Source organism: Megascapheus bottae, chromosome 25, assembly GCF_031878675.1.
Source record: "Megascapheus bottae isolate mThoBot1 chromosome 25, mThoBot2.hap1, whole genome shotgun sequence".
NCBI classification, from domain to species: Eukaryota; Metazoa; Chordata; class Mammalia; order Rodentia; family Geomyidae; genus Megascapheus; species Megascapheus bottae.
In genome coordinates this window covers 20,725,266-20,739,958 of record NC_143533.1, presented here as the reverse complement: position 1 = coordinate 20,739,958, position 14,693 = coordinate 20,725,266, and the positions used below count along the sequence as shown (strand labels likewise).

Sequence of the window (14,693 nt, the reverse complement as noted above, 5' to 3'; positions counted from 1 at the left end):
GGGCACTGGTGAGGTGGCTCATACCTGTAACCCTAGCTACCCAGGAAGCTGAGATCTGAGGATCGCAGTTCAAAGCCAGCCTGGGCACTGAAATCTATGAGACTCTTTTCTCCAATTAACCACCAGAGAACTGGACGTGGTGAAGTGGCACTGTGGCTCATGTGGTAGAGCACTAGCCTTGAGCTAAAGAGCACAGGGACATTGCCCAGGCCCACAGTTCAAGCCCCAAGACCAACCAAAAAAAAAAAAAAAGATAACAAGGACTTATCCCTTGTAACAGGGACATTGTCGACACAGTGACACTTACAGGGACTTCATTACAACCCCTAATTTACACAGAAGTTTCGGCAACATCAGTCTATTTCCTCTTTAATTATACCTTCAGCCACACCTTGTTTTTAGGCACATCATTTAGATTTTAAGGAAAGGATATGAAAATGATTTGGGTAGGGTCCTCCAATAACAAAGCACAAGCAGTGTTTTCAGACTCTGGATCCCTGTAGACAATTCAGTAAGCTTTGTTTATAATGATTAAACTTCTACTCCAGAACAAACAGATCAGGAGATGCAGGCAAGTCTAGAAAGAAAACAAGTGTTAACTGCTAACAATTCTATTTTAATAATTCCATTTCATTAATTATCTGACACTTCTTAGCACACAGCAAGCTCTTGGGACAGATGTTCTATTTTTTTAAGGGTCGTGGGACTTGAACTTGGCCTGGGTACTGTCCCTGAGCTCTTCAGCTCCAGGCTACCACCCTAACCCTGGCCTTGGGCAGTGTCCCTGAGCTTTACAGCTCAAGGTATCCACCCTACCCTGGAGCCAATCTCCACTTATTTTCTAGAGGTTAATTGCAGGTAAGGTAAGAGTCTCAGGTTCTTTTGTGCCTGGGCTAGCTTGTGAACCTTGATCCTCAGATCTCAGCCTCCTGAGTAGCTAGGATTACAGGCGTGAGCCACTGTACCTACCAGCTATCTCTAAAATATTTATTGAAAATTAGTTGCTGCCCTCAAAATAGCACAATGACCAAACAGTTGGGGGAAAGGTTTAGATAAACAAGTACCAAGGTGCTAACTTGGGCTACACTGGTTCTTTCAATGCCAATCTAGAACTTCTAACGCATATTATCCTCCATCTAGGAAAGTAAGGAGGCTAATGACAGAACCTAAATTAAACTTGCACAAGGGGCTGGGACCTTGTTTCCACCATCACTTACTCCATCCTGGCCTCCAGTTGTTGAACCAATTGCTTGTCCACATGGTGACAAAACAGAGGAAGAAGGTTGCTGGGAAAAGCTAGAGGTTCTGCTAGGGATGCTGCAGGAATTCGAGCTATCTCCCAGGCAATCAGAACCACCAAATCTGTCCTAGAGGACAGAGAAGAAATGCATTGGAGTCTTTAGATATTAATGCAGTAAAGTAGGAGCCAAGTTTCCATCACAATTGTCATGGCCCCCATTCCCAGATAGCAATTAAGTCATAGCACACTGAATGATATCAAATAATATGATAGCTTATATATTTTTTTGTGTATACATCTTCCTGCAAATAATAATCCATGTGGATGAAAATATAGACTAAGGAAATGGAGCTGTGGCTCACATGGTACATGATTACCCTTGAGCACAAAAGGCTCAGGGATAGCAAACGGGCTCTGTTCAAACCCCAAGATGACCATAAAAAAAAATTAAAGCTGTCCTTGAGCTGAAGAGCTCAAGGACAATGCCCAGGCCCAGGGATAGGGTGGTAGACTTGAGCTGAAGAGCTCAGGGACAGCGTCCAGGCCCTGAGTTCAAGCCTCATGACCCACACACACACAAAAATTAAAGCCAGGAGCTGGCAAGGTGGCTCATGCCTGTAATTCTCCTTACTCAGTAGGCTGAGATCTGAGGATAAAGGTTAAAAGCCAGCCCAGGCACAAAAGGACCTGAAACTCCTATCTCCAATTAACCTCTAGAAAATGGGAAGTGAGGGCCAGGAGTTTAGCCTAGTGGTAGAGTGCTTGCCTAGCATGCACGAAGACCCAGCTTCGATTCCTTGGTACCACATACATAGAAAAGGCCAGAAGTGGTGCTGTGCTCAAATGGTAGAGCTCCAGCCTTGACAATAGCCAAAGGCTATTGAACTCAATAGCCTTGAGTTCAAGCCCCAGGACTGGCAAAAATAAAAGATCCCTGTACATCTACTCCCTGATACTTCAATATGCTACTCAGAAAACTTATGTGGCTCAGGCCACGCATTCCAGGGATACTGAGATCGTATTGAAGAGGCCTTTTTCTTACCAAGCTGTGGGATCACTGTTGAGTTCCTCAAGGGAAGAATCCTGGGATAGTAGGTGCTCTCCATGACTCAGTAAGGCATAAAGCAAAGATATTCCAAACTGCAAGTGATATACAACCCAGACAAAAGGTGTTTATTATAGGCATTTAGTGCTAACGAAAGAAAAAAAAAACAAAAAAACACCGGGCTGGGAATGGTGGATCACACCTGTAATCCCAGGGCATGGTGGATCACACCTGTAATCCCAGCTACTCAGGAGGCTGAGATTTGAGGATCGTGGTTCAAAGCCAGCCAGGACACTAAAGAACCTGAGACTCTAATCTCCAATTATTAGAAAATGGCTCAAGGGATGGGGTGGTAGACTTGAGCTGAAGAGCTCAGGAACAGTGCCCAGGCCAAGAGACCGACAAAAAACAAAAAACAAACAACAACAAAAAAAACATCGAGGCCAAGAGAGTGGCCTATTTGAAATTTGATAGGGAAGGGGGGAAAACCAAGACGGGGGGTGAGGGGGAGGGTGATGGGTACCAAGACATGTGAAAGGGTATCAATGTATGTGAGTTAATGCACCTTCTATCTGGCAAATATCATGTAACCCTTTTATTAATTACAATAAAAAAATTATAAATTAAAAAAAAAAAGAGTGGCCTAGTGGTAGAGTACTCGCCTAGCATGCATGAAATCCAGCATTCAATTCCTCTGAATTACAGAAAAAAGCCAAAGTGTACTGTGGCTCAAGTGTTAGAGCACTAGCCATGAGAAAAACCCAAGGACAGTGCCCAGGCCCTGAGTTCAAGTTCAGGACTGGCAAAAAAATAAAGAAACAGCTGGGCACTGGTGACTCATGCTTGTAATCCTAGATATTTAGAAGGCTGAGATCTCAGGATCTTGGTTCAAAGCAGGCCTAGGCAGAGAAGTCCCTGTGAGACTCATCTCCAGTTAACCACTCAAAAACCAGAAGTGGTGCTGTTGCTCAAGTGGTAAAGCACTAGCCCGGAGCACAAAGAGGCTCGGGGACAGGGCCAATGCCCTGAGCTCCAGTGCCACAAACTGACAAAAATTAAAAATAGAAAAGCTTGGTTAGCTTTCCAACTAAACCACAGGTTTATGACTTTATAAATGGAGACTGATACTGCAAAGTACAGTACTGATACCTTTACAGTAGCTGGACAAAGAACTCTGGCCTTCCCAAAGCCATCACTGCTCAATCTACACAAGATCTGAGAGCTGACTAAATGTACACCCTTCACTTCATCCCAAGAAATCAACTGTACATCAGAGATGGATCAGGGATTCATTCAGCTAGTCTGCATTACACTGCCTAAAGAAATTCAAGGGTAAGCTAACATCTTTTAGAGGAATACACAGAAAATCCACTACAATACTGGAAGGTAATTTTTGAACTTTCTTATCTAGAATCTCATCCTTTAAAACTTACTTGGGGTGACCTGCTCAGCTATGTTCACTCTACACTATTCACAATAGCCCAGTGATGGAAACAACCCAGATGCCCTACTGCAGATGAATGGATACAAAAAATGTGATTTTGTATATATAAACACACAATGGCATTCTACATAGCCAACAGACAAGATAAAAAATGGCATTCCCTGGGAAGTGGATGAAGCTAGAGTGAATCATACTAAGTGAGGTAAGTCAAGACCAATGGAACAAAAGGCGCATGGTATCCTTAATATGTTGATATTAGAACCAAACAGTACAAGAGCATTATTAGGTATCAATTGTATTAGTACACTTGGATACATGCTGTTTCAAAACCCTGTGGTGGGCCAAGGGTTTGGCCTGGTGGTAGGGTGCTTGCCCTGCATGCACGAAGACCTGAGTTCAATTCCTCAGTACCACATACATAGAAAAAGCTGGAAGTGGTGCTGAGGCTCAAGTGGTAGAGCTCTAGCCTTGAGAAAGTCCAAGGACAGTGCTCAGGCCCTGAGCTCAAGCCCAGGACTGGCAAAAAAAAAAATTGAAAATCCTGTGGTCTGATTTTCTTACTAAAAGTCTATATGAACATTTGGAGATGACTATTGTAGCAGCAGCAGCAGCAGCAGCAAGAAACCTGGTAGAAAGCAGATGTCTACTTTGTTTCCTGGCTACTGTGAGGTGAACCACTCTATATGACCAAACTCTCTGCCTCTCTGATCTCAAACATGTGAGCTAGGGGGAGGAAAATGGGGACAAAACTATGTGAAAAGGTATCAATGTGTGAGAAGTAATGCACCTACTACCTGGCAAATGTCACTGTAACCCCTTTATACATTACTCCAACAATTAAAAAACAAAACAAATAAACATGAGCTAAATCTTTCCTCTTTAAAAAAAGAAAAAGAAACAGATGTGCAAGATGGCGCTTTCCCCCTTCCTGGTTTGAGTGGAACCAAGGAAGTATTGTCTGTTCTCTTCTAGGCTCACTAGAAGCTGGGAAGCATTGCTGAAGATAAGATTTGTGTAGGGATGAGAATTACACCTCATTTATTCCTTTCCAGTGGTACCATTTAAAAAACCATCTATAGAAGGAGAAAAGTCTCCCACATTTATTACCTGGTTCTGAAGTATCATAGAAATCCGACGCTCTGAGGAGCCAAATGGCAGCATCATTAGCCCCTGAAGTCCGTGGAGAAGTTCCTGGAAAGTCAAGTTTCTGATGCATTTGCCCAAAGGTTTGAATAACATGTGTAGGGCCTGCAAGATCAGAAAGTGTCTTTCTCAAACCCTATCCTTTCCTCCTACCTTGTCTTTAATCTCTTATTTGGCTGATCTTTGTTAAGCACTTGTCTGGCAAGGAATCTAACACCACTCATCCATCCTTGAAATGGGGCGCCAACTTGTTCTACTACATCTTCCCTAAATGAAGTATTTATGGGCCTCAACACTTAGATCCTAACAAATTTCAGCACACACCTGTGCAGTCAAATACCTATTTTTTATTCTTTGTATCTGAAGACAATGCACTGTTCCTCTAGTAATGTCTCCACTTGACAGGGGAACATACATTCACTGCTGAGTACTCTGCTGACATCTTCAGGAGGAAGAAGGGGAGGAAAGATTCCTAACCTATGCAGGAAATCATCTTCTTGTCAACTCAATGCACAGTACCTGGTCCGCCATGTCTCTTTGAACAAGGATGGGCAGATGGTGAATGATAGCCAGAAGAAGGCTAACAGCCCAATCATGGGGAAGAAAAGGGAGCAGTCTAGCCACCAAGGTTTTCCCCTTCTTCACAGACAATACCTGCAGGAAGCTGTCTGATGCCTCCCTGCAGGGAAGAGAGAACAATTTTCAGAGCTCTTCATGACATGGGTCACAAGCCAGGAAAGAAAAGCAAGTGATCCTTCCCTCTTGAGCAAAGGTGGAACCTTCCCACACTCACTCCATGTTTTCCTGCTCCTGAATGTTTAAGGCCTGGAAGAGCTTCTCAACCTGGTTGCTCTTCTGCCCAGAGTAGCAGGGCTGCGGAAGCCCATCCTTCTGCTCTTCCTCTATCTCTAGTAACTGAAGAAACATCTAGGAAGAAGGAGGGAGAAAATATTGAGAAATATTCCATCCTCAAAGGTAAATCAAAAGTTACTCCCTGACAAGAACTCATGTTTCACCTTCTCAATCCGGGATAATACTCGAAGCCTCTGACTGCTTGCTGCTCCAGGTTCCTATAAAAAGATATCCCTTGGCCATTAGCCTCACAGCCTCCTGCAGCAGCCCAAGTCTCAAACCATCTAGAAATCAAGCTAGAAAGACTAGACACAAGGCTATGTGCACTACTTCCCCATTCTTGTTAAAAAAAAGAAAGAATCTGACCTCAAATAAAAAAAAAAAAAAAAAACACCCTGGGAAAATAAATGCTCCTACCTGCTCTTGAGTTCCAGGAGATACAGCATCAATAGCTCTTCGAGGGCTAAAACATGTTGATACAGCTACCTGGCCCAAGGAACCCTCGATTCGAACCACTGCATGAAAAGGAGAAGCACATTCTTTTCCTCTTTCCACTCATATCCAGTCCAGTGTTTGACCCAAGCCATCAGTATATCCCTGGCCTACCAGACTCATAAGCCTCTGCCTTCTGAATGTAAGGTGTCACCAGCTTGAACATTTCAACTCTGTTCCTTTGTCCAAGTAGCTCTTCATCTGCCTGCTTCTTCTCTAACTTCCGGTAGTATTCCTGAGAGTGCAGAAGAGACCCAATATTCATCTGGATTCACTGCATACCATCTGTCCCTCCAGCTTCCTGCTTTACTCCCATTTTCCCACCAGTGCCTTGCTAAATCAGCTATCTGATGATATGAAGATCATTAATACTAGGGGGTTTTAAGTTCAGAACTAGCATGAAGAATGCATTTGTAGACAGGCATTTGGACAGGGACAGGTTTTTATGCACTTATGGATTTTCTTGGCACCGCTCATATCTCAGTAATCCCAGCAGGAAAGAGCAAAGTTTTAAAACTCAGTAGAAGGTGTATGTGGGAAGAGGGTAATGGATTTCAGAAACATCCAGTGCATGCAGTGGCTCACACTTATAATCCTAGCTACTCAGGAGGCCAAGATCTGAGGATCAAGGTTCAAAGCCAATCCAGGCACAATAGGACCTGAGACTTATCTCCAATTAACCTCTAAAAACCGGCAAGTGGGGCCTGACTCAAGGGTAGGGTAGTAGCCTTGAGCTGAAGAGCTCAGGGACAGTGCCCAGGGACAATGCTGAGTTCAAGCCCATGGCCCCTCAAAATAAAAATAAACAGACTAGACAACCGCTTCAAAAGAAAAGGTGAAGAAAAATACCTATGGAAGAAATGCACAGGGATTTTTCTCACCAAATAAAAAATTTCTTGATTTGATAAATCCAACAAATCCCTATGTTATAGATCTAAAGAAATGAGTGGGTGAATATTTATAGGATATTTCTAAGGCTCACAAAAATCTCTGGTAAATTGTAAAAGAAAATCCCATTCAGCTGAAATATAAGAATTTGAGATGTCAAATTCAAAAATGTGACTCCTGTCAGACACCAGTGGCTCATATCTGTAATCCTAACTATTTAGGAGGCTGAGATCTGAAGATGGTGGTTCAAAGTCAGCTGGGGAAGTCCATGAGACACTTAACACTGATGAGCCACCAACAAAGTAGGGCAGGGGCTCAAGTAGCAGAGAACAGCCTTGAGGAAAAAAAAAAAAAAAAGCACAGCTAGCTGTATGTGACTCTTGCCTGTAAGCCTGACTGTAATCCTAACTACTTAGGAGACTGAGATGGGATAATCCTGGTTCAAAGCCAGCCCACACACAATAAAGTCCATGAGACTTATCTCCAATTAACCACCAGGAAAACCAGAAATGGCATATGGCTCAAAGTGGTAGAGCACTAGCCTTGAGCAAAAAGAGCTAAGGGACAGCACTTTGGCCTAGAGTTCAAATCCTAAGCCCCACAACTGACAAAACAAAAAATGCTCAGGGACAGCACCCAGGATCCAAGAACACACATGGCCTCAAAGAACTCGTGAGACTATCAGCTAAGGCCTGAGGACACCTGCCCGATTCATTTGAATCCAAAGTTGTGACCTTGAGGCTCACCTGGTAGTAATAATCGTCCAGGTGGGGGTTCTCACTCTGCAGCTGAACCATCTCAACTTTGATCACCCAGTCCTTCTCCTTTCGGGTCATGAGGCTAGCATAGGGGTCTGGCTGCGAAGACCAAGGCTTCTTGACTGGGGGACTTCAAGCCAATAGGAACATCCCTTTAGGCCCATCTACCCCAACTACAGAAAATGTTCCAAGGAGTGGTGAAGTGGAATGTTCTGGGAATGATGAAAAAGTCCTGGAGTGCAGTGGTTTCAGAGTTCCAGTTGTGCAGGGACTTTGTGGGGAGATATGTGGTCACAAGCATGCAGACAGGCTCCTCTGAGTTCTCATCTAGGTTTTTTACCTTGTTGTTTGGCTTTGCTGCTGCAGCTGCAAGATCCGTTTATGCTGAGGGTGGAGTTGAGTCAGATGACTGGGAAGGCTTAAAAGGGAACAAACTGGGTGGCAGGAAACTCTGCGTTCCTTCCATTCATTTGGTTTGAGTAAGCTCATTGGGGGCCCAAGGGGATCCTCTATTATATGCCTCCCCAAATCAGCCAATAACAAACATCAAATTCCTCATGACCCACACTCAAGATATCGTTTCCTACAATTTGGCTACAGAAAATCTCTATACTGTAGGACGGACAACTTTGGGCCTGCTTGATACTCTGAGTCCCAGTCTCAGCTCTTTCCCATGAGATGACTTTGTATATTTATTAATCTAGTTGTGGCACCATTTTATCATCTGTGAAAGAAATTGTTCCATATTTCAATTCTTGATGTGACAAGTGGAAAAATGGACCCTGCCCTTCTTGGTTACGACCTCCTGAGACCTTTAGGACAAACTCAGCTTGTTCTGCCACTGTAATCCTTGCACTAGTACCTGAGCCTTGCAGGCCATGTGGTCAATGGGCTACAGAAGAGAGATGGGTCCGGAGAGGGCTGTACAAGTCCAAAGTATCGGGCTGGAGAGCTGGCACTTGGAAGTACAGGCTGGAAAAGAATCGGCGACAAACAGTCCAGAGGCTGAGAGAAGAACTAAGGTATGGGAAGAGAAGGCTATGGAAGCTCAGTTCCTTTCCTGCCTTTCCTCTAACATTTTGGTACACTGCAGAGCCAGTAGCAGCTGTCAGGCTGCCCAATTTGGGCTCCTCCCCTTGTTTTAAGAGTTAGTCTGTCACTTTCTGTGACCTCTTAGGAAACATCTCTTGAATCTATGACAGTTGGAGGGCCTGTGGGTTTTAACACCTTTCATTCTTTTCTCTGTACCAACCGTCTTCTCTCAGGCTACATCTTCAGCCAATTGAACTGGGCTCGACTGCCTCCTCTTACTCACCAGAAGCTGTCAGAACTGCAATTACCTCTTAGTTATCCCTGGTGTTTAGATTCATCCTCCCTTGGAGAGCCATGTTCCTATAGTTAAGTGAGGGCAGGTGAGCCTTCTAGCCCCAGGCTCAGTTTAGAAATTAAAGTAGAACATGTTCATCATAACCTGTCTTAAAAGGGCTGGAGGCGAGGGAGAAGTGTTCAGGGACAGTAGGTGAGCTTTCCACAGTTCAGGATAGTGGTCTTTTCCCCTCCTGCCATGGTACCTGGGTATTTTGGATGGCAGCAAGTACAGCTGGATCACCAACAACATTCTCCTCCTGCTCTAGAAATGGGACAAGGTCCAGAGCTGAACCATCTTCCTCTTCGTTCTCTTCCAGTTGGGATACAGGAACCAAGGGGTCACAGAACTTACCTGGCCCTTGGTGCAAGTGTGGGCCTGTAGAAGAAGATGGGGACTCAGCAGCACCTCAGTTCCTCATCTCTAGGACTAGCTTTAAATCAAACCTGTTCCATGGGCTCTCCGAATTACTAAAGCAAACAATCGGACAGCTGCCAAACACTCCCATTCCCTCTTCAATGGCCGCATGGAATACAAGCTTCTCTCTTCAACTGCTCTCTTCCACCCAACAACCCCTTCTGCTGCCTCTTTAACTGAGGAAATGCCAGCTGCCCTGACTATTTCAACATGTTTAGGCTCATACAATGAAGCTATTAAGGCTGTGACAGTTTCTTAAAGTGGGCAAGAAAAATAAAACTCAGAAAAGCTACCAAGTAGGTAGCCACTTTCAGCGAGGTGCCCAAACCTATGCTGATGTGGACAGCAGTCTCTGCACCCCTGGACTTTTATGAAGATGCAGTAGCCCACGTGGTGATACCTTCCAGGCATTTCATCTTGGCAGGCTGGCAGGCTTCCTTATTGGCTTTGTCCTCCATTGTCAGAGCACCATCAGCCTCTGGAAGGTAATCCTGGGACAGGAAAGAAACCCAGAGACATCTCCCTCCTTAGTAAAGGTGGCATGGCACAGTCTCTTCCCAGCAAGGTGGACACAGTACTGACTCAAGGCCCAGAGAAATGAAACCCTACCCTCTCACCCATCTCACCAGCCCAGCAATAAGGAGCAAAAGGGACAGAAATTAGGAATGGGACTAGGAGTTGGAAAGAGAAGCACTCTCCAACAAGGATGCCACCAGCATACACAGTGACTCCTGGCAGCTGACACCCACCGCTTGACTGTGGCCCTCCTTTCCCTTTAGGTTAGCCATGGCAGCCTAGGCCAAGATCCTCCCTGCTGCTCTTGGCTTTAAAGGCCCAGCTCCTCCCCTCTCACCCATTAAAGGGCCAGCACTCTCCTACTCCTGGGATTTGATGGGAATATGAGAACTTTAATAAAGAAATGCGGAAGAAAAAACTAAGCTGTGTTTTCAAACATCCCAGTTTGTCAGTACAGTTCACTGGGACTAACATTTCTATTTTCATACCCTTATAGGAACTGTGTGGTAATTGTTCTTACTTAAGCCATAGGTTTTGTTTCAATAACAGTGGATAGAAAAGGCCTGGGCGCATTCTAAGGAGGTTGTTGAACAATCAAGTTTCTAGAACACTAGGCAGTAGTATACTTGAAGCTCTATCAAGTACACCTGATGATGCGTGAATTTCACTGGATTGGATTAGTTTTTTTCTTGTTGTTGTTTGCCAGTCCTGAGGCTTGAGCTCAGGGCCTGAGCACTGTCCTTGGACTTTTCTCAAGGTTAGAGCTCTACTACTTGAGCCTCAGCACCACTTCTGGCTTTTTTCTATGTATGTGGTACCGAGGAATCGAACCCGGGTCTTTGTGCATGCTAGGCAAGCACTCTACCACTAGGCCAAACTCCCGCCCCGCCCCCCTGTTGAATTTTTGAGTGAAATAAAAACTGTTAGTTTCTTCATATCAGAAATGCATTAGAGCATTCATGTAAGCCCAGCTATTGGGAGATAGAGGCAAGATTGAGAATTCAATCTAAAAGAAGAAGGAGCAACTTCTTTGTACAATTGAATATGATAATTTTTAAAAGGCAAAGAGGGGCCAGGAGAGTGACACAGTGGTAGAGTGCTTGCCTAGCATGCTTGGTAGCATCCACAAAGCCCTGGGTTCAATTCCTTGGAACCACATACATAGAAAAAGCCAGAAGTGGCTCAAGTGGTAGAATGCTAGCCTTGAAAAAGCCCAAGGACAGTGCCCAGGAGCTGAGTTCAAGCCCCAGGACTGGCAAAAAAAAAAAATTGTAATCCCTTTGTGAAGTTCGGAGGGGGTGGGGGAAACTGTCCAAACACTTCCTCCTGACTTCCCCCCACCAACCAGGTGTACTGGCACTGAATTACAGTGTAAAGTTCACATTGTATCTTTGATACAAAGGTCCTCTGTAGGCTCCTCCTTAATTCCTCCAAGAATAGTTGTTGGCCAGGAGTTTGGCCTACTGGTAGAGTGTTTGCCTAGCATGCATGAAGTCTTGGGTTTGATTCCTAGGTACCACATACATAGAAAAAGCTGGAACAGGTGCTGTGGTTCGAGTGATAGAGCTCTAGCATTGAGAAAACCCAAAGACAGTGCTCAGGCTCTGAGTTCAAGCCCCAAGACTGGAAAAAAATAGTTGTTGTCCTGGGATTATGATCTGTTTATGGTCTATACATTATAGTCTATGAGCTCTTCAGAGGAGAGCTCTCCCCTGTGCATATCAACAGCATGCAGTAAATAACAATTGAATACTTAAATTATTGTTTTGAACACTGACACCATATAGGCAGAGTTAAAGCATTTAATCAAGGCTAAGAAGAACAGAGGCAAAGCTTTGGGACACCTTTGTAATACCTCATCAACCACAAGCAAAGCAGGAGTGGTCTAGTTCTTTGGATTGTGGTACCTGTGAAAGAGCCCAAACATGGCAGTGCCAGGGGGTCTGAGGCCTGTGAGTCTCACATAGTATGCTGAGCCTACTTTACCTGAGCTCACCCAGATCAGATAAGGTCAGGTAAGAGTGGAGGACCCAGCTCCTGACCAAGCCAGGCTTCAACACAATTCTAACGTCCTTCCTCTTACACAGCCCACGTATGTTGTTTCCAATTTCAGTGTACCCTACTTACTCCATGAGGCCAGAGTCTGGCTAACCAAAAAGTGAACTAGACATTGGAAAGGCAAATATTTACACTGAAATCGATTCTTGGTAACCAAGTCCAAATGTGTGTTTTTCTGGAGCAGAGGAATGAATTGGTTTTCTACTGCTACTGCTATGGATTTCCACAAATTCGGTGGCTTAAAGCAACGTAACTTTTCATGTATCTCCATAGCAGTCCAATACAAGCCTCAAGAGTTAAAATCAAGGTGTTGGGAAGGTTAGCATTTCTTTCTGGAAGTCCTTGACCTGGCCAGCTTCTAGAGACTGCCTTCATTTCTTGATTCTTGGCCTCTTCCTCCCTCTTCACAGTCAGAATACTGCAATTCTTTCACTGCGATAACCACAGTCATAAAAAGTTCTGTTTCTTTAAAATTTTTCTTTCTTTTTTGCTAATCCTGGACCTTAAACTCAGGACCTGAGCACTGTTCTTGGACTTTCTCAAGACTAGAGCTCTACCACCTGAGCCACAGCACCACTTCTGGCTTTTTTCTATGTATGTGGTACCAAGGAATTGAACCTGGGTCTTCGTGCATGCTAGGCAAGCACTCTACCATTAGGTCAAAATCCTGGTCCCGCCTTTTTAATTTTTAATTCTTTATTTTATTTAATTTTTTGCCATTCTCAAGGTGTGAACTCAGGTCCTGGGCACTGTCCTTGAACTTTCTTAAGGCTATCTCTCTACCACTTGAGTCACTTTCGGCTTTTTTCTGTGTATACGGTACCGAAGAATTGAACCCAGGGCTTCATGCATGCTAAGCAAGCACTTTACTGCTAGGCCGCATCAGGTATCAAGTTTGAGTCCTGGTCTTGGATGAGAGGGAGAGGAAGAGGAAGAGGGAGAGGGAGGGAGGGAGGGAGAGAGGGAGGGAGAGAGGGAGAGAGAGGGGGAGAGAGAGAGGGAGAGGGGGGGGGAGAATATACCACTTGAGCCACACCCCCAGTCCAAATTTCTTGTTTCAAAGGACCTATGTAATTTAATTTACTTAAATGAAATTTCATAGTCTCACTGCTGAGTCCTTAACTTTAATATATCTTATGCTACAAAGAGTAACAAATTCACAGGTTATAGGAAAGACATTATGGAAATCCTCAAGGGAGTAGGGAGTCTTCTATTTTTCTGCCTAACACCAAAGTATGACATGGAGAAGAATCTAAAATAAATTAATATAGAAATGAGTTCCATGTAAAATTGGTACAGAGTGACTCAACTCTCTACAAGTTTTCTGACCAAGTTAAGCACTGTTAAATACTGTCCAGAATGCTAAGGACAGATCTTCCTTGCAAGCACCCATTAATATAGACTTTTGCTTTAAAGGTGATAAGTTTTTGGGGGCTCGATAGGGTTTCAGTCATTAACTGTCAGATTCTTTGCTTATTTGACTTCTTTGGGCAGAGAGATGTCAGCTGAGCAGCCTCAGGACTGGCAAAAAAAAAAAAAAAGAAACAAAGAAAGGAAGACAAACAGATTAGTAAAGGGATTAGAAGAGAAATTTAGTAAAAGAGTGGCAGCCAATGAGCAAAAGTAAACATCATGGGCCGGAGTATAGCCTAGTGGTAGAGTGCTCGAAAGCATACATGAAACCCTGGGTTCAATTCCTCGATACCACATACACAGAAAAAGCCAGAAGTGACGCTATAGCCTTGAGCAAAAAGTGTCCAAATGGCCGGGAGTTTGGCCTAGTGGTAGAGTGCTTGCCTAGCATGCACAAAGACCCAGGTTCGATTCCTTACTACCGCATACATAGAAAAAAAAAAAGCCAGAAATGGTGCTGTGGTTCAAGTGGTAGAGCTCTAGGCTTGAGAAAGCCCAAGGACAGTGCCCAGGCCCTGAGTTCAAGCCCAGGACTGGCAAAAAAAAAAAAAAAAAAAAAAAAGAAAAGAAAAGAAAAAGAAGGAAGTAAACATCAGACACCAAGTTCGAAAAGAGTTCGAATCTCAGACAAAAAGGAAAAAAATAAACCTAGTTAAACAACATTAATAATTATAGTCCTTGGGGAAAATGTACTCATTACCAGACTTATGTAACTGAAACCCCTCTGTGTATCACCTTTACACTTAAAAGAGAGAGAGAGAAAGGATGATGATGAATTACAACATTTGCCAGGCACTGGTGGCTCAAGCCTATAATCCTAGCTACTTAGGAGGCTGAGATCTGAGGACTGTGGTTTGAAGCCATCCTGGGCAAGAGAGTCTGTGAGAGTCTCCAATAAAACTACTCAGAAAAGAAATGCAGAAAGTTGTCTGCTGTATTCCTTGGGGAAGTCCAGCACAAACTTCTTTCAAACTGGTGATTTCCATGATTTCAACCCCTCCCCGTTTTCACAGTACACTTCCTCTCTTTACTGTTCCACTCAGTAAAGATTCTTGGACTGC

General features: G+C 44.1%; 1 protein-coding gene across 1 annotated transcript; it reads right to left on the bottom strand.

Moving 5' to 3' along the window:
• Positions 1–353: 353 nt before the first annotated feature.
• Patl2 (PAT1 homolog 2) lies at positions 354–10,433 on the bottom strand. The gene is made up of 15 exons (XM_090357768.1): positions 10,395–10,433; positions 10,046–10,136; positions 9,434–9,606; positions 8,725–8,834; positions 8,203–8,280; positions 7,851–7,992; positions 6,331–6,451; positions 6,142–6,239; positions 5,889–5,942; positions 5,666–5,799; positions 5,392–5,551; positions 4,837–4,977; positions 2,283–2,380; positions 1,218–1,367; positions 354–577 (listed from the first exon to the last, which is right to left on the bottom strand). Exons 1-15 carry the CDS (start codon positions 10,431–10,433, stop codon positions 559–561), a joined length of 1,608 nt encoding a protein of 535 aa, XP_090213894.1. The 3' UTR covers positions 354–558.
• Positions 10,434–14,693: the final 4,260 nt, after the last annotated feature.